Here is a 24600-nt window from a genome sequence, read left to right on the forward strand (position 1 = left end):
ATATCTTTCCATTTCTTTGTGTCATCTTCAATTTCTTTCATCATTGTTTTAGTTTTCAGAGTGCAGATCTTTCACCTGTTTGGTTAGTTTATTCCTAGGTATTTTATTATTTTTGGTGCAGTTGTAAATGGGATTTTTTTTCTTAATTTGTCTTTCTGCTGCTTCATTATTGATGTATGGAAATGCAATGGATTTCTGCACATTGGTTTTATAGCCTATGATTTCACTAAAGTCATTTATTAATTTTAGTAGTTTTGGTGAAGTCTTTAGGGTTCTCTATATATTTCTTAACTGTATTTTCTGTTCCATTCATTCATATATGTTTTATACCAGTTTGTGTTATTTTAATGTTCTTTAGTTCATTTATTATTATTTTTCAGATTGGTACCCTTTTATTGCTTCTGTTTTAAGATATTATTTATTATTTTCATCTATTTAGTGTTCCATATGAATCTAAAATCCATTGGTTAGGTTTAAAGAAAAGAATTTTCACTGAAGTGTTTATTATGATTCTATTATATCAATTAATCAGTAGATTTATAGTATATCCTTCCCTGCAATTTTGTATATCTGGTCACTTGTTGGTTATTAACTAATTTCCTAACTCAACTCACCTATAAGTGATTTACTATGAAAATGAGCTTGAAAAAGCCCTCTGGAGATTCTGATAGGCAAAAACATTTCAATTAATTTAGTCTATACCTAAAAACTAAACTATCTGGTATTTTCCCCTTTGGTGATTTTTAAAAAATTTAACTGAGTATTGGGAAGATCCAAAAGCAAATGTCATATGGCCTCTGTTAATAGATAGCCTATAGTGTCTACTTTGAGCTGTTAATTGTTTAATATAAAAAACAGAGTTATGAGATTTTTGACCAAGATTTTAAAGTCAGGGGCGCCTGGGTGGCGCAGTCAGTTAAGCGTCCGACTTCAGCCAGGTCACGATCTCGCGGTCCGTGAGTTCGAGCCCCGCGTCAGTCTCTGAGCTGACGGCTCGGAGCCTGGAGCCTGTTTCCGATTCTGTGTCTCCCTCTCTCTCTGCCCCTCCCCCGTTCATGCTCTGTCTCTCTCTGTCCCAAAAATAAATAAAAAACGTTGAAAAAATAAAATAAAATAAAATAAAATAAAGTCAAATTTACATAGGGTTTATTGCATTTTTTAATTGAGGTGTAATAAGCATATAACATTATATTAACATTTTTAATTTTAGTACTTTAATTGTCACTGTTCTCTTACTTGTTTTTGTATTTAGTCTTTCTGTTGACGTTTCTTCTCCTGATTTGTTTGGAAGTATCCATGAAGACTTCAGTTTGACTTCTGTAAGTAAGATGATAAATAGAAAGCTAAACATATCATTTTAAAACTATATAATGACTTACAAATCAGCCTAAATTACTTTGATTGCTATTGTATAACTGCTATAATATTTGCTCTATACTTTGGGACTGGTTTTTTGTGAAAATTTTAGTAAAAACATAATTTTATATGTATTCCACACTTAAAAACTCTTTAGCCAAAGTTGTAACTTAAGTAATTCCATCTACTCCTGCGTCATGCAGGTTTGTGACTGTGAAAATACATGCCCTAGTGGTTCCCTGGTGTGTGAAAGTTGCAGAGGAAGCAGAAGAAAAGGGCCCATTTCCCCATACTCTTCCCCTTTAATCAGAGAAGCTCTGATTCCTAATAGTTTCTAATAGTATTTCATTTGAACATAAAGTTCCATAACAAAAACAAAATTATACTACCTTTTATATATATATGTGTGTGTGTATATATATATATACATACACACACACACACACATTTAGATTGGTTTTCAACATATATATGTATTTAGGGATGATTCACACACATACTTTATTACATGTATAAATTCAGGTCTTGAAATCCAAACCCATCTATCTTTTTTTTTTTTTTTTTTTTCAATTCTAAACCCATCCATCTTAAAAAAAATAACCCCCTCTGGTTTGTCATTTGCTTGAAGGATGTGGTTGTGTATATGTATATATGTATGTGTATCTCTCAAGAAAGAAAACATATGACCAAAATTTCCTGCCCTATATCATTCCCACAAACACTATATTTATTTATTCATTCATTTATTACACACTATAAGTGTGAATTCCTAAATAAGAAATTTGTTATATTAGGAAAGATTAAAAATTTTGTTTGGGACCAGATGTACTGAATGAGTGACATTCAAGGAGAGATATTTAGTGGGTGATTAGATATACTTGCCTGGACCCCAAGAGAGAAATCTAGATACAGATTTGTGAATTAGTAATTTACACTTGACCCTTGAGCTTATGGGGACTAGGGACACCAATGCCCTGTTCAGTCGAAAATCCATGTATAACTTTTGACTTCCCTAAAACTTAACTACAAATAGTTACTGTTGAGTGAAAATCTTAACAATAACAGTCAATTAACACATATTTTGTGTTATTACTATATGCTGTATTACAATAAAGTAAGCTAGAGAAAAAAATGTTAATAAAATCATAAGGAAGAGAAAATTACTTTATAATACTGTGCTGTGTTTACCTCGAAAAAAATTTGCATGTAAGTGGACCACTGCAGTTCAAACCTGTGTTGTTCAAGGGTCAACTGTATAAGCAAGATAAGACCTGGGAGTGGATGAGTATACTGTGAAAACTACTAGTAGAATGAGAGGAGGGCCAAATGTATAAAATTAATATAATATATAAAAATAATTTGGAACATACTAGTATTTATGAGATGACCAGAAGCAGAGAGCCTCAAAGTTTTCTGAAAAAGAATAATAGAGAAAAAGAAGAAAATCCAGATGGAGCAGTGTTCTTGAGATAGAAAAGCGTGTTTAACCAAAGAATATTTAACAGTATTGCAGACTGATGGAGGATTAGGTGGGGTCAAATGAAAACTAGAGCCTTGTGGGCTTGACAGTTGGTCATGTGTGACTGTAGAGGAAACATATCAGTGGATTGCTAATGGGCCATCTGTATGCACTGGGTCAAGATCCAGTAGGAGCTGAGGAAGTTGATGTAGTGAGTTTAAACCATTTTTTCCACTGTGAACATAGAAAGAAGACTAGAGAAGGACACAGGCTGGAGGAAAGAGCTAAATTGAGAAGGGCCTTGTGAGTTATTGGGCCAGCTGTGCTTTTTTCTCTGTCCTTTAGAACAAGCCTAATTTCTACATGACAATCTTTCCAGTGTTTGAAAACAGTTGTTGTGTGGGCTTGGAATCTTCCTTTTTCTTGGTTAAGACCCTAAATCATTTAGGCATTTCCTAGTTAATATGGCAGTGGTTTTCCTATTAGTCTATTTCTGTCCTTTTTCAAGGGTGGAGTATAGGACTCTGATGTGACCCTGGTAACTGGGAAGCAGCCAGAACTACACCTTATGTTAACACCTCTATTGACTCCTATTGAGTTTACTGTCAGCCGAACTCCAGGTGTTTCATACTTGATTCTGCTAATCAAGGGCCTTGTCGCTCCCATTTTGCTCCCTAAAATTATTCATTTGGTACCAAATTCAGTTCCTGTTTTGCTACATTTGGATGATCTCTCATTAGATTTGGTACAGATTATCAAGATCTTCTTAGGGTCTTGTTCTGTTATCCAGCAGAGAAGCAGTTATGGTAAGGAAGAGGTCTAGGTTTGCCTGGTCTTTTTACTAACTGAAGAATCTTGAACATGTCATTGAGGTTGTCTAGTTTTCTCCTGGACAAAATTGGGATGGTAATGCCTACATCTGAGAGATTCTGTGAAAAATAATTGAAATAATGCATAAAGCCATAGCCTAATTAGCAAGTACTACCTTTGATAGGTTGAGTTGTTATTTTCAAACATACATATTCATCTAAATTGTTAATAAGCTTTTAATTTGTCATCCAAGTTTAAGAATTTGATTATTTGTGGTGTTCAGTTCCTCCCACTTTCACTTCTTATGATTGGTTAGATGTGAGAAGAAAAATACGCTGCCAAGAGTAAGACTTCAAATCACTCAAATCATTTTTCCATTTTGGGGGAAGAACCATGCAAATTACAAGGAGAAAAATTAAGAGAGTTAATTAACCAGGCAAAGAAGATGTGGCAGGCTTAGGGGTCTATTAGATAAGGCTAATATTTGGGGGGGAAGACTCTTGAAGGGAAAGGTAATTGAGGATTGATCTTATAACTGAAAAACCATTTGAGATTTTTACGGAGCAGAGCATGTTTAGAGCAGCTGATGAAACTTTACGCTTACTTTATTTCATGTTCTTTATGAGGACCCCATAATGGTAACACCAGGCATGGAGCAAGAGGGAATATACCCCTCCCCAAGTGTGGCCTGAGTGCCTATGCAGGGCTGTTTACTACATTCTTTCTGATTCTTACTTGCCATTTATTCACAAAATGTGGAGGAGTGGTATATATACCATAACCCTGTTTTCCTTGTTTTATAATTTATTTCCCATCCACAGATTCATTCAAGACCACTAACAACCTTTCATTTCTTTGAAGGCATTTAATAACTCCTTGCCCTTCAGTTATATTTGTTGAATAGGCCAAATTCAGCTAGCAATAAATATAGTAATATTTTAAATAAAGAAATCTAGAAAGTTTTAAAATTTTTGATGGAGCTAAATGAAATTATTGGGAGATATAGCTATGCTTGACATTTGAGTTCAGAGTGTACCTCAAAAAACAGGGATATATTTATTTTCCATATCTATTATATTGTTTTTTCCTCACATTTATTATATTGACTTTAACATTAGTTATAGACAAAACAGTAAGTAAAATATGGCTGAAAATTTTTCCTGGAAAAGTACTTTTGCCTTAGTGTTTAGTTAAGGGATCTTCAATCAAGGCTCTAAATTACTCAAAATTGTTCTAGAGAATGCTCTGACACTGAGGGACCATGGGAAAGTGTTCTTGGTGAGCCATAACAGCAGTGACAAATGCCATTCCTGGAATTTTGTTTACAAAAATAGTTCTTCTGAATTGTAAAGTGATGTTTATTCATCAGCCTTGAGGTCTGGTAATTTTGATAAGAAATTACCTTAAAGTGGCTAGAACCCTGGAGAGTATAGAATATGAGGCTTTAGCCCTCTTCATGACTGTTACTGTGGGAGAGTTCCTAGCTCCTGTCCCATCCCTCCCCATAAGGAGGGAAACTGTTCTACATAAAAACATCTGTGAAGGCCCAGTTTTTTGAAGGAGCCCATAGTATGGATAGCATTGTAATTCTCTCTCAAGTTATGAAAAATTTATAAATTATTTTCTATTAGTTTATGCATTTTTTGTAATTATTTTAAAATACCCCTTTTTATAGCATTTTTTGGTACAAAAAATATTAGGTAGAATAACCAACAAAGTAGAACCCCTTTCATAAGAACAACAGCTTACTAGCTAACTGTTTTTCCATATAACTATTAAATTTCAAAGGCAGCATTATTTGACTCTTTAGTGTATTATGTAATAACAAGCAGTTAGTAGAATTATAGAATTGTATTGTTTTTCTTTATGTTATTATTGGGAAAGAAGGAACCATGGAAAGTAAAACATTGAATATTGACATTGTAATTACATTATTGAATTATAAGAGAGTATAATTAAATTTAATAAGTGCTAACTCTCAATTTGTTACTATAAAGATAATTTTCTAAATATTTGTTTTGCTTTTAGGAACAGAGACTTTTGATAGTCCTAAGTAACTGCTGCTACCTAGAACGTCACACCTTCCTAAACATAGCAGAACATTTTGAAAAGCACAACTTCCAGGGAATAGAAAAAATAACACAGGTAAATAAATTATGTTAAATTGAACAGGTTGGTGGTTTTATCAATTTAGTTTCCAAACTATTTTCCTAGCACCCTTTCTCTTTTGGTTTTCCTAAACTTTTCTCTCCTGATCCTCCCCACATCCATATTCCTTCCCCATCTTCACTCCACCCTGACTTTGAATGATTCCTGTCCTTAAAACTCACCTTGAATTGTTAATATTCTCTTCTTTTCTCTAGATCAGAGCTTTCTCAAGGTGAAAACTGATTTACTCCCCACCTAACCTGCTCAAAGTAAGGGAAGGAAATAGGAAAGAAAGGTTTCAAACCGAAATCTTTAAGAATCATCTTGTATTTGTCTCCTTTTAGGTTAAAGCTTTTACTTTAGAGCCAACAGCAAACTCCCTGAGCCTGCAGAAAAACCTTTTCCTGCTTATACACACCTCTTCTTCCTTTCCCCCTTTCCAAATGACCACAATGATGCTTTTGCTTTTTACTACTTAAGCATGGGTACAGGTGCACAAGCACAGAGACACACACAGACACAGATACACACAACACGAGCCTGGCTTACAACTGCTTTAGGATGCTTAATAACTTACCTGAAAAATAACATGCTTTCTACTCTCCAATCCATGGATGTAGCAAAGTCGGACAAAAATGAGTCCTGTATAAATCCATGGAGTAGGGGTTTTTTTTTGGATATTATACTTTGTTGTTGATATTTTTCAAGTAAGCAGAAAAGGAAAAAAATGAAGTAACCTTGTTATTAAAGGTTGGTTGGTTCTTGGGCAAAGATTTATCAGATTTCTAAGTAAAACGAAGAACCATTTTTACAGTTTTCTCGGTGCAAAAAATAAGAAAGATAATGATCTTGTTAATCTTATAATCAAAAAGTACTTGTGATGGATTGCATGCTTTTTATAAGTGATAGTTCCATTTTGTGAACTAGAAATGGATTTTTTTTTTCTTCAAAGAATGAAAATGTCAAAGTGGGTGGCTCTGTCTTGTTTTCCTGCCTTTTTGTAAAGATTAATCATCCTGATGAGAAATGTTGTGACTTAAGGTTGTAGGGTCAAATGTTGAGTTTATTTCCAGAAATTTTTGTGTTGAGAATTGCAAGATGCTCTCTTGCAGCAAAGAATTAGTATTTGTAGAAAGTGGGCACTTTGCTTTTGTGCAGTAACAATAGTGACACAAATATATTTATTGAACAGTTTTTTGATCATTTAAAAATACATAAAATGATTAGGACTTGCATATAACAGAAGCAGTAAGCTTGGTTTTCTTTAGGTTTTTACAAAGTTATGAGTAGTAATTGTTGCTTCAGTTTGTGTAATAAAGAAATAGAATGAAATTGACATGCCTTTGATATCCTTCCTAGTCTTGATATCATTTGGAAATCAAGGTACTATGTTATTGGATCTGGGGGTACAGCTTAGGATAAATGATGGGCTATATTTCACACTCAGAATTAGGATTTTTTTTAATCATTGACATTGAATACTTTGAAATCATTAATTGTATATTAAATGAATAGGCAGTAAACTAGATTTAGATGATAGTAGATGTGCTGATTTTGTTTATTATGAGTGAATCCATTAATTTCATGATGCCAACCAAGTAAAATATATTTCTTGCATTAATGGAAAAACACTGCCAAGTTCCATTGTTTTACATAGTTCCCTTCTCAAATGACAACTTTAGAGGCAAAGATCCCAGCGAAACTATGGGGCACATTGTTTACACAAATACTTTGTTATCCATGTTGTCACTCTGTTTCTGCTCTTGGAAATAACAGTGCATTATGGACTTCTAATTTAGTGTCACAAGACATTAGACATTCTCTCAGATCTCCTTCCAGAAAGGATTGGTGGTTTACTGAAGGTCTTCTAGGCATATTTCCTTCTGCTTTCTTATTAGTACTTCTACCAGTAGAAGCGTGAAAATGTCCAGTTGTTAATTCCCTTCATCTTGATCCTCCTCTTCAAAAGCAGAATTAATTTTAATATAGAAACAGTACACTAATAACTATATGTTTCAGGAGTTTGTTAAAATTTAATGATCAATGATCATTTAAAACTGGAATGATTTCATATAGACATTTTTTTAGTGCAAATAACTCTGTGAAGTAATTAAGGAAAATATTAACTCTGTTTTTTTTTTCATATGGAAATATGCTTAGAGATGTTCATGACTTGACCTGTAAGTAGTAGGGCAAAGCAGAACCTAAAATTAAGTATTCTAATTCTGAATCCAGAATGCTTTCTGGTCCAGTACCATACATCTTAAAATAAAAAACAAAATTGTTCCCATGAAAATAAACCAAATAGGACATTAAGTCAGTTGGCTAATGTATATTGTTTTGGACTTTATGAAACAACATTAAATGGTAATTCATCAGATCAGTGTATCAAACTCATCCTATAGGTTACCTCTTTTATAATAAGCCCTATTATAAGCCTTAAATGGACTTTGTGCTGTTGGATCCCAAATGGCAAGTTCCAGCAGTGAGTGTCTTGTCATTTGCATGCACTTCCATTCGCATTGCCAATTCCATTTTGCTTTATTGTAAGCCTTGAAAATGTGTTTTCCCAGGCATACATTTTCTCCTGCTTATAAAAGTAAGATCAATCATTATTTTTAACAAGGAGAAATACTGGTGCACCTGGGTGGCTCAGTCAATTGAGTGTCTGACTCTTGATTTTGGCTCAGATCATAATCTTGAGGTTATGGGATCAAGCCCCATCTTGGGCTCTGTGCTGAGAGTGAAGCCTGCTTAAGATTCTCCCTTTCCCTCTCCCTCTCCCTCTCCCTCTCCCTCTCCCTCTCCCTCTCCCTCTCCCTCTCTCTCTCCCTCTCCCTCTCCCTCTCCGTGTCCCTGTCTCTCTGTCTCTCTCTCTCTGCCCCCCCTCCACTTGCGTGTGCATGCTGTCTCTCCCAAAATAAATAAATAAACATTTTTTAAAAATATATACTGAAAAATCTAAAAAATTTAATTATCTATAATACCCCAAGATAAACACTGTTGTGTTTTAGTATATCTAGTAATAGTAAGCAGTACTTTATATATACCATATACCTATATGTGTATATGTAATAAAATATGAAACATTTTTCTGAATTCAGTTTGTATTGAATATATCTTTTTCTGTTGACTATTCTGTTGTGAAGACCTTTATTAAATTGGTAGATGTGAATTTTATGTCTTAACGATAGTTAATATGGATGTACCATTTTTTTTTTTAAATTGTTTCCTAGTGGGAACCTTAAGGTTATTTTTATTGTTGTGACTGAGAGGTAAAGATAATCTTTGATGACATGTTTTATTACTTTCTCAAAAATGATTCCTAGAAGTGGAATTAGAGCTCCAAAGACCCTTGGTAAATATTACCAGGTTGCTTTTCAGCAGCTGGTTTTATCACATTTTGGTCATCATTGCTGATGCTAATATTTTCATTTGATAGATAAAAATACTCTTTCATGGTATTTTAATTTGCATGCTTTCCCTATTTGGTAGTTTAACACTTTTTGATATGTTCATTGTTGATATTCTAGTAGAGTTCATTTTAAAGGTACTTACAGGGGCTCCTGGGTGGCTCAGTCTGTTGAGTCTCTGACTTCAGCTCAGGTCATGATCTCACGGTTCGTGGGTTCGAGCCCCGCATTGGGCTCTGTGCTGACAGCTCAGAGCCTGGAGCCTGCTTCGATTATGTGTCTGCTTCTGTCTTCCCCTCACCTGCTCACACACACACACACTCTCTCTCTCTCTCAAAAATAAATAAACATTTTTAAAAAATTAAACAAACAAACAAACATACTTACAAGGTTAAGGAAATACAGTTTTTCAAACCAAATTTGCTGTAAGTCATTAACTCTTGAGACCTTTGAGAACAGACGACCAGAACTATATGGTTAATAAATTTTAGCACATAATTGTGGTAGCTGTAATTACATAATTCCAAAGAATTTTTTTTTCTTACATAAAATGCTATTTTAACCTGTTCCAGTCTTTAAAAAGTGAACTTCTAATTTAGAGTTTGTATAGTTGCAGATTTTTGACTGACTTGGGACTGTAGTCATTAAACAAGTTGGGCATTAAATTCTTTTTTTTTTTTTTTTGGCATTAAATTCTTGAATGATGTTTTATTTTATGCACCTAAATCTCTTTCAGAAATTCTGACATGGTGGGTGGGGAGAGGGCAGCTTCTTTTGTTCACATGTCTAGAAGGATCCTTTACATACAGCAATCAGTTTTAACGATTTTTGTATCACTTGAACCATACATACCATATTTTATATATTTGATAATTTTTTAGCTTAATTGTATATAATTCTCAAGTTTCATTGAAGCCATTTGAATTCAGTATATTTTGTGAATGACTATAGTTTTGTGTCCTCATTCTATTATCTCTTTATATTTTATTTCTCTCATTTCTTCTCCTGCTAAGTTTTGTTTAGAGGCTATTTTTATATAATAAGTTAGTTGTAAATTAATAGATTAGAGACAGGAATTATAAGTTGATCAGATGTGTCCCTGTCTACTACATACGAAAGGTGATTTTTGACATTATTTAACTGCCTCAAGTTCTTTTATAAATGGTAAGGGAAAAATGAAACAGACATAAAGAGATAATAGTAATGACACAAGAACCTCGTAATTTATAAAGTAAAATATTGCTTCCCCAATACAGAAAGTAAATCAGAAAAGCTTTTCCAAAGCAAGGAAGGATATTAGATTTCACATAGAAGTAGTTGCTTTGGAGATGAGAGAAAGACTAAGTCTCTTTGGAAAGTTGGCAATAAGTAAGACTGTTGGTCCTCAGTTGGATAGGATATGGGGTCCTAAATCAAAAACCTTGAACCTAAGCAGGTACAATTCAACAACCTAGACAGTTATCTTTTATCATTCCTGTACTGTTTCTGTTCTCTTGGCTTGTGCTTGTTTCCTCTTCACACTCTGTACCTTTTCCTTAGAGCTCATTTATTCCCACCACTTCATTTATCACTGATGCCCATGAGTCCCAAATGTATATCTTTTTTTTTATTTTATTTTTTAAAATTTACATCCAAATTAGCATATAGTGCAACAGTGATTTCAGGAGTAGATTCCTTAATGCCCCTTAACCATTTAGCCCATCCCCCCTCCCACAACCCCTCCAGTAACCCTCAGTTTGTTTTCCATATTTATGAGTCTCTTCTGTTTTGTCTCCCTCCCTGTTTTCATATTATTTTTGTTTCCCTTCCCTTATGTTCATCTGTTTTGTCTCTTAAAGCCCTCATATGAGTGAAGTCATGATTTTTGTCTTTCTCTGACTGACTGATTTCGCTTAGCCTAATACCCTCCAGTTCCATCCATATAGTTGCAAGTAAAATTTCATTCTTTTTGATTGCCGAGTAATACTCCATTGTATATATATACCACATCTTCTTTATCCATTCATCCATCGATGGACATTTAGGCTCTTTCCATACTTTGACTATTGTTGATAGTGCTGCTATCAACATGGGGGTGCATGTGTCCCTTCAAAACAGCACACCTGTATCCCGTAGATAAATGCCTACTAGTGCAATTGCTGGGTCATAGGGTAGTTCTATTTTTAGTTTTTTGAGGAACCTCCATACTGTTTTCCAGAGTGGCTGCACCAGCTTGCATTCCTGCCCAATCTATATCTTTAGCTTGCATTTCATTCCTGGGCTGCAGATCTGTTTCCTGTCAGACATCATCACTAAAGTTGCCACTGCGATTTCAGATCAACTTACCCAAACCAAAAACTTATTTCTCTTTCTTCCTCCAGATCAGCTTTTCTTTATGTGTTTTCTGCCTTAGTAGTCATTGAGTCAGCAAGCCAGAGTCTTAGGAATTGTTCTTGACTCAACCATCATCCAAATCTGTCTCTACCTCCCTAATTTGTTCTTCTGTCCACAACCAGCTCTTTTTCATCATCTGATCATTGTGCTGTTGCAGAAACCTACCTTCTAAGTGCTTTGCTTATGCTCTAAATTTCACTCTTTAACTCATTATCTATGGACTTTCTTGAATGGGTTTTCAGAAATACAGATCTGATTATATTGTTCTTCCTCCTTGCCTTATGTTCATCTCCTCATTGACTGAGGAATAAAACATAAACTCCTTAGGCTGCTGTTCATATTGTTTTAATCTGGCCCCTCTTACCTCTTTCTCTCATGCCATTCATCTCCTGTATTCCAGTACCTAAAAACCTAGCACAATACCCAATTTCCAAATTGGGAGAGGTGGACAGCAGTTAGTTTCTACTCTGGGAAGTAATTTTCTCTTTGTTAGAGATTTCTAGTCACTCATCTTTCCTTGAGTATTTCATATGATTTTTTTCGGCTCATTCATTCCTTCAGCTAACATTCATTCAACATCAGCTTTTACCAGGTTCTATTTTAAGAATATATACCTATAACCTGTATTGTTCTGTTGGTCTGGAATGTCTTTTCCTCAACCACAACTAGACAAAATCTTGATCATCCTTCAAAACCTGTCTCAGATACAGGGGTTCCATCGTGTAGAAAGACTACTTACGCATTCTCCCAAACTGCCAAATGGATCAAATCCTCTTCTTTATTCTTATGATGCTTTGTTTGTAACCCTAGAATAACATTTTAACACATTACATTACTATTAGGTTAATGTTGGTGTACTTCCTTACTAGATTTAATTTTTTTCATATATTTTTTATATTACATATTTTATGTGTACAAAAGACTGGATCTTTTGTAGGTGTGAGATATAAGAAAAATAAAATGGGGGCTCCTGGGTGGCTCAGTCAGTTAAACATCCAGCTTCGGCTCAGGTCATGATCTCACGGTTCGTGAGTTCAAGCCCCGCGTCGGGCTCTGTGCTGACAGCTCAGAGCCTGGAGCCTGTTTTGGATTCTGTGTCTCCCTCTCTCTCTCTGACCCTCCCCCATTCACGCTCTGTCTCTGTCTGTCTCAAAAATAAATAAAACGTTAAAAAAAATTTAAAAAAAGAAAAATAAAATGAACAAGTGCATCCATCGCCGAGATGAAAAATGGAACATATTCTCAGGAGCCTTCATGCTTTGCATATATGCATCATCCTGTCTCCCTTATGGACAGTCACTTTTGCATTTTGTGGTTTCTAAACAATACCTTGTTTAATGTTACCTGTTTCTGACTTTTAGATAGCATAAATGGGATTGTATGGTATCTATTTTTCTATGACTTGCTTTTTCTACTCTATTATTTTTGTGATTTATCCATGTTGCTATATGTAGCTTATGCTAATTTGTAAAATAAAGAGTATATCCCTTTTTTCTTCCTCTGAGTTTATGTAACATTGGAATTATTTGTTCTTTGAATATTTACAAGAACTCTGTGGTAAAGCCTTTGTGAGATGGTTTTTAATGACTGGTTCAGTTTCTTCAGTGGTTAAAAAAAACATTCTAATTTTCTGTTTCTTCTTGTTAGTTGTGGTGACCTATGTTGTTTTGTTTTGGACTTTGTCCATTTTGCCTAAATTTCTAAATTTATTGACATAAAACTATTTTATGATTATTTCATCTTATTTCAATTTTAGCTGCACCTAAGACTGTGATCCCTTTTTAGACTTAGTATTTTCAGTCTTTTTACTTTATTAGAGTCTTCTCAAGAACCAGATTTTAGCTTTACTAATCTCTCTTTATGTCCTTGTTTTCTGTCACAGTAACTTGAGCCCTTAGCTTGTTTTATTTATGTAGCTCATTGATTCCAAACTGTTCTACCTTTTAATATAAACATTCCAGACTATCACTTTAGCTGTTTCCCCCATATTAACATAAGATATTTTAGTTGTTCTGTCATATCTTCTAATTTTGAGTCTTTCTTTGACCCACATATATAGAAGCATGGTTTTAAATTTCCAAAAAATTTTGGTGGTGGGGGTGGGGGGAGTAGGCAGCAATTAATTTCCATAATGGGAAATAGTTTTCTCTTTGTTAGAGATTTCTAACTTAATCATGCTGAGTTCAGAGAATGTCATGTTGTTAACTTTATTGAAACTTGAGTTTTCTTAAATATTCTCCCTTGCTTGAAGAGATTATATCTTTCAGTTTTGAATACCACATTCATATATGTCTATTAGATAAAGTTTGTGAATTATGTTGTTCTGTCTTCTGTATTCATTCCTTTTGTGTGTTTGGTCTATAATTTGTCATTTACTTAGATATATTAAAGTCTTTCTTTAGCTACTTTCTAGATTTTTTTAAAATTTTATCTCTAATAGTTCATAGTTCCACTATTATGTGTCTCTTGATATGTTTTGTTTGTCTTTTTTCCTTTGTCTCTGATACTTTTAATTAGTTCTGGAAATTTGTCAGCTGTTACCTCTTTTAATATTTATTCTTTCCTATTCACTCTTTTCTCTCCTTCAAGATCTCCTATTGGATATATGTTAGACCGTCTCACTCTGTTCTCCATGTCTCTTACATTATTCTTTCATTCCCCCCGCCCCCATCTTTAATTCTCTGTAATGATTAGGAATAATTGCTTCAGCTTTCTCTTCTCATTGACTTTTTCTTCACTTGTATATAATCTTGTTGAAATTTGCTGTCTATTCACATTTTATTTCAGTTGTTTTTCATTTCCAGAAATTCTTTGGAAGTTATTAAGTAAAGGAAAATGATTAACTTACTCTAGAATGGTTTGATATCAAACATCAGTGTAGGAGGTAGTAGCAGTAAAGTTATTTCCCATGCCCCTTAGATCATTCTTTGTAGGTGACCAAATAAAACAGTCTATTGTGAAGTAAAAGACTATCCTATTAAGGAGAAGAAGATTGGAGCATTTAAGTGAAGCCTCAACAATGGGATGTAAGACGGTTAACTTGATTATAAAAAAAATTGACAGAAAAATTAGTTTTAGGAATGGTGAAGATAAGTAGTAAGTCACTAGGTTAGAATCACAATGAAATGTGAAGGAAGCAAGGAATGATAGCTCTTCCTGAGTCCTAGAGACATCATCTGTTCTTCTATTTCAGGGTGACAGTGTATCCTGTTTTATCTTGGTTCTTTTTTCAAATTTGTTTTCATAGTGCCGCCTCAACTAGAGATTAAGTGTTTATTTTTAAAAAGCAGTTATTGGCATTTATTTTGTCCATATTTGACAATTATGGTTCAATAACATAAAGTAATGCCATTTTGCTATTTGTACAGCCATCATCCATTTGTAAAAAAATTTTAAAGTATATTACTTTGACTGAACCTAGTCATCCAGATTCACTTGGATAGATGTTCTAATTATAGTTTGATAATTTTATTTCTTTAAAGATTGTTCAGTTCAATGTATCCTTTCTGTTGTCTTTGAAATGAAAATAACTTTAAAAATTATTTTTTCTTTCTCAGAAACATACTTTTTAAGAAGGATTTTTAGCAAAAAAAGTTTTTATTTTTATTTATTTTTTTATTTTATTACTATTATTGTTATTATTTTATATTTATTGCCAAGTTAGCTAATTTAGTTGCCAAGTAGTGTAGTCTTGGCTTCAGGAGTAGATTCCTATGATTCATCACTAACATACAACACCCAGTGCTTATTGCAACACATGCCCTCCTCAGTGCCCATCACCCATTTTCACCTCCTTCCCACTCCCACCAACCCTCAGTTTGCTCTCTGTATTTAAGAGTCTCTTACAGTTTGCCTCCCTCTCTGTTTTTATCTTATTTTTCTTTCCCTTCCCCTATGTTTATCTGTTGTGTTTCTTAAATTCCACATGTGAGTGAAGTCATATATTTCTCTTTCTGTGCCTGACTTATTTTGCTTAGCATAATAACCTCCAGTTCCATCCATGTTGTTGCAAATGGCAAGATTTCATTCTTTTTCACAGCCGAGTAGGATTCCATTGTATATATATACCACACCTTCTTTATTCCTTCATCAGTTGATGGACATTTGGGCTCTTTCCATAATTTGACTATTGTCAACAGCCTACTATAAACATTGGGGTGCAGGTGCCCTTCCGAATCAGCACTCCTGTATCCTTTGGCTAAATACCCAGTAGTGCAATTGCTCGGTCATGGGGTAATTTGATTTTTAATTTTTGGAGGAACCTCCACGCTGTTTTCCAGAATGGCTGTACCAGTTTGCATTCCCACCAGCAGTTCAAGAGGGTTCCCCTTTCTCTGCATCATTGCCAACACCTGTTGTTTCCTGAGTTGTTAATTTTAGCCACTCTGAAGATTGTGAGGTGGTATCTCAGTGTGGTTTTAATTTGTATTTCCCTGATGGTGAGCAATGTTGAGCATCTTTTCGTGTGTTTGTTTGTCAGTGGATGTCTTCTTTGTCTTCTTAATAGACATTAAAGTGTCTATTAATGTTTTGTGCCCATTTCTTCACTGGATTATTTGTTTTCTGGGTGTTAAGTTTAATAAGTTCTTTATAGATTTTGGATATTAACCGTGTATCCGATATGTCATTTGCTAATATCTTCTCCCATTCCATCATTACCTTTTAGTTTTGTTGATTGTTTCCTTTGCTTTGCAGAAGCTTTTTATCTTGATGAGATCCCAATAGTTCATTTTTGCTTTTATTTCCCTTGCCTTTGGAGACATGTCAATTAAGAAGTTGCTCTGGCTGAGATCAAAGAGATTGCTGCCTGTTTTCTCCTGTAGGATTTTGATGGTTTCCTGTCTCACATCTAGGTCTTTCATCCATTTTGAGTTTATTTTTGTGTATGGTGTAAGAAAGTGGTCCAGTTTCATTTTTCTGCACGATGCTATCCAGTTCTCCCAGCATCATTTGCTCAAGAGACTGTCTTTTTTCCATTGAATACTCTTTTCTGCTTTGTCAGAGATTAGTTGGCCATAAAGTTGTGGGTCCATTTCTGGGTTCTCTATTCTATTCCATTGGTCTGTGTGTGTACCATACTGTCTGGATGATTACAGCTTTGTAAACAGGTTAAAGTCTGGGATTGTGATGCCTCCTGCTCTGGTTTTCCTTTTCCAACATTTCTTTGACTATTCGGGGTCTTTTGTGGTTCCATACAAATTTTAGGATTGCTTATTCTAGCTCTGTGAAGAATGCTGGTGCTATTTTGATTGGATTACATTGAATATGTAGATTGCTTTGGGTAGTATTGACATTTAAAAACTTTTTTTTAATGTTTATTTTTGACAGAGAGAGACAGAGAGCATGAGCGGGGGAGGGGCAGAGAGAGAGGGAGATGCAGATTCCAAAGCAGGCTCCAGACTCTGAGCTGTCAGCACACAGCCAGACGCTGGGCTTGAGCTCACAGACTGCAAGGTCATGACCTGAGCCAAAGTCGGATGCTCAACCGACTGAGCCACCCAGGTGCCCCAGTATTGACACTTTAACAATATTTGTTCTTCCAGTCCATGAGCAGGGAATGTTTTTCCATTTCTTTGTGTCTTCAGTTTCTTTCGTAAGCATTCTATAATTTTCAGCATACAGATACTTTACCTCCTTGGTTAGGGTTATTCCTAGGTATTTTATGGTACAGTTGTAAATGTAAATATTGTAAATGTAAATTGTAAATGTAAATATAAATATTTATGGGGTGCAGTTGTAAATGGGATCGATTCCTTGATATTTCTTCTCATTGCTTCCTTATTGGTGTAAAGAAATGTAACCGATTTCTGTACATTGGTCTTGTATCCTGTGACTTTGCTGAATTCATGTATCAGCTCTAGCAGGTTTTTGGTGGAGTCTTTCAGGTTTTCCATGTAGAGTATCGTGTCATCCGTGAAGAGTGGAAGTTTGACTTCTTCTTTGACAATTTGGATGCCTTTTGTTTTATTGTCTGATTGCTGAGACTAGGACTTCCAACACTATGTTGAACATCAGTGGTGAGAGTGGACATCCCTGTCGTGTTCCTGATCTCAAGTTGGGGGAAGCTGTCAGTTTTTTTTTTCCATTGAGGATGATATTAGCTATGGACCTTTCATATGTGGCTTTTATGTTGTTAAGGTATGTTCCTTCCATCCCTACTTTCTTGAGGGTTTTTATTTAAAAAGGATGCTATATTTTGTGAAATGCTTTTTCTGAATCTATTGACAGGATCATATGGTTCCTATCCTTTCTTATATTAATGTGATGTATCACATTGTTTGATTTGCAACAAATCAAATTCATCCCTGCATCCCAGGAATGAATCCCACTTGATCATGGTGAATAATTCTTTTAATATGCTGTTGAATTCAATTTGCTCATATCTTGTTGAGAATTTTTGCATCCAGGTTCATCAGGGTTATTGGCCTATAATTCTCCTTTTTAGTGGGGTCTTTACCTGGTTTGGGATCAAGGTGATGCTAGTCTCATAGTATGAGTCTGGAAGTTTTCCTTCCATTTCTATTTTTTGAAACAGTTTGAGGAGAATAGGTATTAACTGTGCTTTAAATGTCTGGTAGAATTCCCCTGGGAAGCCATCTGGCCCAGGACTCTTATTTGTTGTGAGATTTTTGATAACCAATTCAATTTCCTTGCTGGTTATGGGTCTGTTCAAATTTTCTATTTCTTCCCACTTGAGTTTTGTTAGTATGTGATTGTCTAGGAATTTGTTCATTTCCGGTTTGTTGGCATATAATTTTTCACAGTATTATTTGTATTTCTGTGGTGTTGGTTGTGGTCTCCTCTATTTGGGTCCTCTCTTCTTTTTGAGAAGTTGGCTAGGGGGTTACCAATTTTGTTTATTCTTTCAAAAAACCAGCTCTTAGATTCATTGATCTGTTTTACTGGTTTTTTTGTATTCTATGTTTATTTCTGCTCTAATCTTTATTATTTCTCTTTTATGATGGTTTTGGTCTTTCTTTGATGCTGCCTTTGTAGCTCCTTTAGCTGTGATTAGGTTGTGTATTTGTGACCTTTCTTGCTTCTTGAGATAGGCCTGAATTTCAATATATTTTCCTCTTAGTACTGCCTTTGCTGCATCCCAAAGAGTTTGGACTGTTGTGTTTTCATTTTCATTTGCTTCCATATAGTTTTTAATTTCTTCTTTAATTTCCTGGTTGATCCATTTATTCTTTACTAGCATGTTCTTTAACCTCCATGTATTTTGGGGCTGTCTAAATTTTTTGTGGTTGATTTCAAGTTTCATAGAGTTATGATCTGAAAATATGCATGTATTATCTCAATTCTTTTATACTTGTTGAGGGCTGTTTTGTGACCTAGTATGTGATCTGTTTTGGAGAATGTTCCATGTGTACTCGAGAATGTGTAGTTTGATGCTTTGGGGTGAAAAGTTCTGAATATATTTGTTAAGTCCATCTTGTTCAATGTGCCATTCAAAGCCATTGTTTCCTTGTTGATTTTCTGCCTAGATGTTCTCTCTTGGAAGTGGACTATTAAAGTCCCCTACAATCACGGTATTGTTATCTATACATTTATTTATGCCTGTGATTAATTGATTTATATATTTGGGTGTTTCCACATCGGGGGCATAAATATTTACAATTGTTAGCTCTTCTTGAAGGATAGACCCCTTAATTTTGATAAAATGCCCTTCGTCTCTTGTTACAGGCTTTGTTTCAAAATCTAGTTTGTCTGATATCACTATGGCTACTCTGGCTTTCTTTTTTTTTTTTTTTAATTTTTCAACGTTTTTTATTTATTTTTGGGACAGAGAGAGACAGAGCATGAACGGGGGAGGGGCAGAGAGAGAGGGAGACACAGAATCGGAAACAGGCTCCAGGCTCCGAGCCATCAGCCCAGAGCCTGACGCGGGGCTCGAACTCACAGACCGCGAGATCGTGACCTGGCTGAAGTTGGACGCTTAACCGACTGCGCCACCCAGGCGCCCCACTCTGGCTTTCTTTTGACATTCAGTGACATGATAGATGGTTCTCCATCCCCTCACTTTCAATCTTCAGGTGTCTTTATGGCTAAAATGAGTGTCTTGCAGGCAGCACATAGATGGATCTTGTTTTTTATCCATTCTGATACCCTATGTCTTTTGATTGGGGCATTTAGTCCATTTACATTCAGAGTGATTATTGAAAGATATGGATTTAGTTATCTGTAGATTTCCTGTTTGTGGTGATGTCTCTTGTCCTTTGTAGTCTTTGCTGCTTTCCACTCACAAAGTCCCCCTTAGGATCTCCTGCAGGGCTTGTTAAGTGGTCATGAACTCCTTTAGCTTTGGTTTGTCTAGGAAAGCCTGTATCTCTCCTTCTATTCTGAAAGACAGCCGTGCTGGATAAAGGATTCTTGGCTGCATCTTTTTCCTATTTAGCACATTGATGATTTCCTACCGTTCCCTTTTGACCTGCCCAGTTTCAGTAGACAGGTCTGCTACTGCCCTTATGTGTCTACTCTTGTAGGTTAAGGCCTGTTTGTCCCTAGCTGCTTTCAGAATTCTCTCTTTATCTTTTATTTTGTTAGTTTCATTATACTATGTCATGGTGTTGACCTGTTTCTGTTGATCTTGAAGAGAATTGTTTGTGCCTCTTGGACTTGGATGCCTGTGTCCTTCCCCAGATAAGGGAAGTTCTTAGCTATAATTTGTTCAAATAAACCTTCTGCTCCCTTCTCTCTCTTCTTCTTCTTCTGGAACTCCTATGATGTGGATATTGTTTTGTTTCATGGAATCACTTAGTTCTCTTAAGTCTCTCCTGGTGATTTAGTAATATCATTTCCCTCTTTTTTTCAGCTTCATCATTTTCTACAATTTCATCTTCTATTTCACCTATTCTCTGATTCTTCCATCCTCACTGTGACTGTATCTAGTTCATTTTCCATCTCATTTATAGCATTTCTTAATTGATCATTACTATTTCTTAGGTCTTTTATCTCTACAGCAATAGATTGTCTGCTGTCTTTTTTTTTTTTTTTTTTTTGGGACAGAGAGAGACAGAGCATGAACGGGGGAGGGGCAGAGAGAGAGGGAGACACAGAATCGGAAACAGGCTCCAGGCTCCGAGCCATCAGCCCAGAGCCTGACGCGGGGCTCGAACTCACAGACCGCGAGATCGTGACCTGGCTGAAGTCGGACGCTTAACCGACTGCGCCACCCAGGCGCCCCTGTCTGCTGTCTTTTATGACTGTTACCCTAAATTCTTATTCAGATATATTGTTTATATCTCTTTTGAGCAATTCTCTGCCTGTCATTTCTTCTTGAATTTTCTTTTGAGAATTCTTCCATTTTGTGATTTTGGCTAGGTTTCTGTCTTTTACTTGTTTTAGTAGATTGTTAATGTGTCCTGTGCCTGCTAGTACTACTATATTAAAAAGGAGTCGTACAGTGACCAGGGCCTGGAACTTCAAGAAGTGTTTTTGGAGTGTGTTCTAGGCACTCTGTTGTTGTGTATCTGGCTGCTCTTTCCCAATGGTCAGTCCTATGCAAAGCTTCTCCTTGCTCATAGTGGTGGATTGTTTGGACCTTTCACTAGGTGTACTTTGAGTTGTTCATTGAAATAACCCTGGAAAAAAAGGAAAGCAGGGGTGGAACCTGATCCCATACAAAGAGAAAAATGCAAGGAGTGAAAAAAAAAAAAAAAAAAAAAAAGACCAAGCAGAGAATCAAAGAAGCTATAAGCTTAATCCAGAGACAGAGAAAGGAAAATAAAGGAGAGGAGTTACAGGAAAGGTGTAAAAAGAATAAAGTAAAATTGCCTGATTAAACAAACAGATAAATAAATAAATAAGTAAATAAATAAATAAATGTGTGTGTGTGTGTGTGTGTGTGTATATATATATATATATATATATATATATATACAGGAAAGGTGTAAAAAGAATAAAGTAAAATTGCCTGATTAAACAAATAGAACAGATAAATAAATAAATAAATAAATAAATAAATAAATAAATGTATGTGTGTATGTATGTATGTATATATGTGTGTATGTGTGTGTATATATACACACACATACACACATATATACAGAATTGACCAAAACTCAAATCAGAAACTATGAGCCTGATTCCAAAGGAGAACAAGAAGAGGGTAGAAAGAAGAAGAAAAGAGAAGCAAAAAAAAGCAAAGGGGGTGGGGGAAAGAAACCAGGCTAACATAGAAAACCACAGGACAGTTGTCTGTTGGTGCCTGGGACCAGTGGCTGTGCTGGTCTGGAGGACAGACTGTCTGGTTTGCTGAGTGCCAGTCTCCCTCCAGTAGATAAGCAGTTGTCAGGCATGGAGGGGCAGTGTTTGGTGTAAGCAGGTCCCACCTCCACTGGGGGTCCCTGAAGCCCCACCATCTTTGTGATGGGGAGAGAAATGGCAACACCCCAGTCTCTCCTCCACAGACCAGGTATCTCGAAGCATGCTGTTCAAGCAGCCCTCAGAGAGTAGCAGTCAGCCCATGCCTCCTAAGCATTTGGCTGGGATGCAAAACCTGATGTCTTAAGGAACCCTGCAGGTGGATTCTGTTCTGGTGTAGCGCCACTTAACTCAGCCGATAAAGGGCCTTTGACTGGGGCCTGCAGGGTCTTTCATCCTTGGGGAGGCTATAAAGCCACTTCCCACAGTACTGGAAGAAAGGGACTGGTGCCCCGGGGTGGCTCTCCTCTCTCCAGATATGCATACACAGCCGATGAAAGTGGGCACTTTTGAAAACTCCAGTGTTCAGTTCCTGAATCTATTTGCAAAATAGAAACTGGCACTCTGTATTTCTCCTTCTCCAGTCCATGATCCAGAGAGGTTTTTCTCTTGTATGAGCAATATACCGTAATTCCACAACCTTTCTCTCCTTTTTGTCTTTCCACAGAAAGGTTTCCCTCCCCTGTATGCCTACACTGCCATTTTATCTCCCTCAATTCACATACATGCACCTCTGTCCTGCCACGCTGTTTTCCTTCACCTGTGGAGATTTTTCTATCACCCTGCAGATTGATTTTCTGGGTGTTCCAAGTGACCTGATCTCAATACAGCTGCGTTTGAGGGGCAAGGGAAATCCCAGTCCCCCTACTTCTCCACCATCTTAATCAGCAAAAAGTTTTTAAAATAGTAAATTAGAAAATTTAAATTGGAAACATTAAAATTAATGATTTTTAAAACTATTTTGAGTAAGTTGAAGACAACTATATAGAAATTGAGGAAATGAGAGACATGCTTCGGTGTTTGTTTTCCAGCACCTGTCTGATGTGCACACAGCACAGGTCAGGCTGTGTGCTCTAAGAATATCTTTTGATGTGCATATTGCTGCTTAAGAGGATGTAATGGTAGATTGTCCCAAGTATTATTTGCCCCTGCATCAGAAATGCTACCCTCCTGGTGTATTCTATATTTCTATAAGTTATTACCAACTCTTTGAAGTACTTTAAAAGGTGCTCCCCAGTTCTAATTTGTTAAGAATTTAGTGAGTACATCTATTTCTGGTTGCATAATTACTGAATTAGTACTTTTTTTTTTCTTAAGAAAGCTTTTCGCAGTGCCCTTAGAAGTGCCCCATAAGTACTCCCTCTCTGCCTTAATAGCCATATTCTTTTAATGTTTTATCAAAGTTTTCTTGCCTTTCTTCCCTATTAGACTGTGATTTCTGTAATATAATTTTTTTCATTTAACTTTCATTCATCACTATTAGATAGTGCCTAAATTATGGGAAGACCTTATCCTTGCAAAGTAGGGTCAAGAAAACTTAGTTAACATCTTTGTTCATCAGCTGGTGTGAACAGGGCTTAAGTGAAAATTGAGCATGTTGAAATTAATTAATTAATAATAATAATAATAGCTGAGAACATTTATGATGTACTTTAAATGTGCTACATAAGTTTCATACATTATCTTTTTCAATTTCCACAAAATTTATTTGGTACTCTTGACCTCAGTTCTGCTTTGTTAGACGTTAATATTGGCACTCCACTTTCTCTTTGTTTCATTATCTGCCCTTTCATTTATTTTGAACCATTAAAAAAATTGAAGTATAGATTATATGTAGTAAAACACACAAAATTAAGTGTGCATTGATAGGTAACTTGTTTATCTATACCTTGTGTGTGTGTACACACACACACACGTAGATAGATAGATAGATAGATAGATAGATAGATAGATAGATTTTCCTCATGCCCCATTCCAGTCAGTAGGCACCTTCTCACCACTGTTTTGATTTCTGTTAGCATATATTAGTTTTGCCTGTTCTTTAACTTCATATAAAATGGAACCAGTTACTAATCTTTTATGTCTAGCTGCTTTGCTCCAGCTTAATAATTTTTTAGATCCATCCAAATTGTTGCATGTATAAGTAATTTATTTTCTTTTCTTGCTAAGTTTGGATAACTCAGTTTTGTTTAATCATTCTCATTGTAACAGACAGTATTTCCAGTTTGAGGATTTTATGCATAAACTTGCTATGAACATTGCTGTGAAAGTCTTTTGTGGACATTTGTACTCTTTCATCTTGGATATAAACCTAGAAGTGGAATTGCTGGTCATGGGTTGAAATTCTGAATAGTTTTCCAGAGTGAGTGTGTCATTTCATTGCTCATTTTATAGCTGTGTATGAGTATTCCTTTTGCTCCATGTTGTTCTTACAAACACTTAATATTCTATCATTCTTTTTTTAATTTTAGCTAATTCTGTTGCTTTCTCTGATAAATAATATTATTAAGCACTTATTCTTATACATTTAGGTATTCTTATTCAGATACCTTCTTTTTGGAAGTGCTTCTTCAAATCATTTGCCTATAGTTTAATTGGATTGTTCACCTTTCTATGAGTGATTTTTAGAAATCTGCATGTAAATTCTTTGTCAGATATATTTTTTTTTTCTATGGCTTGCTGTTTTGTTTTCACAATGCTATCTTCTGAGTAGAAATTTTTAGTTTTGATGAGGTCCAATTTATCATTTAGAACCCTGTCAAAATCTTTACCTACTCAAGTGTACTGAATATTTTTTCCCAGAAGCTTTGTAGTTTTAACTGTTATATTCAGGTG

The 24600-nt window shown here is 35.4% G+C and overlaps 1 protein-coding gene across 6 annotated transcripts in view; it reads left to right on the forward strand.

Annotated features, from left to right (window-relative positions):
• Positions 1 to 24600, forward strand: part of EXOC2 (exocyst complex component 2) — a 282492-nt gene that overhangs the window by 170574 nt on the left and 87318 nt on the right. For all 6 annotated transcript variants that reach the window (XM_058733209.1, XM_058733203.1, XM_058733204.1 and 3 more), the window contains 2 exons: positions 1253 to 1319; positions 5654 to 5770. In XM_058733209.1, the coding sequence (XP_058589192.1) occupies positions 1253 to 1319; positions 5654 to 5770 (184 nt within the window). The remainder of the gene's footprint in view (positions 1 to 1252; positions 1320 to 5653; positions 5771 to 24600) is intronic.

The sequence above is a fragment of the Neofelis nebulosa genome, chromosome 6 (genome assembly GCF_028018385.1).
Source record: "Neofelis nebulosa isolate mNeoNeb1 chromosome 6, mNeoNeb1.pri, whole genome shotgun sequence".
Taxonomy (NCBI): Eukaryota; Metazoa; Chordata; class Mammalia; order Carnivora; family Felidae; genus Neofelis; species Neofelis nebulosa.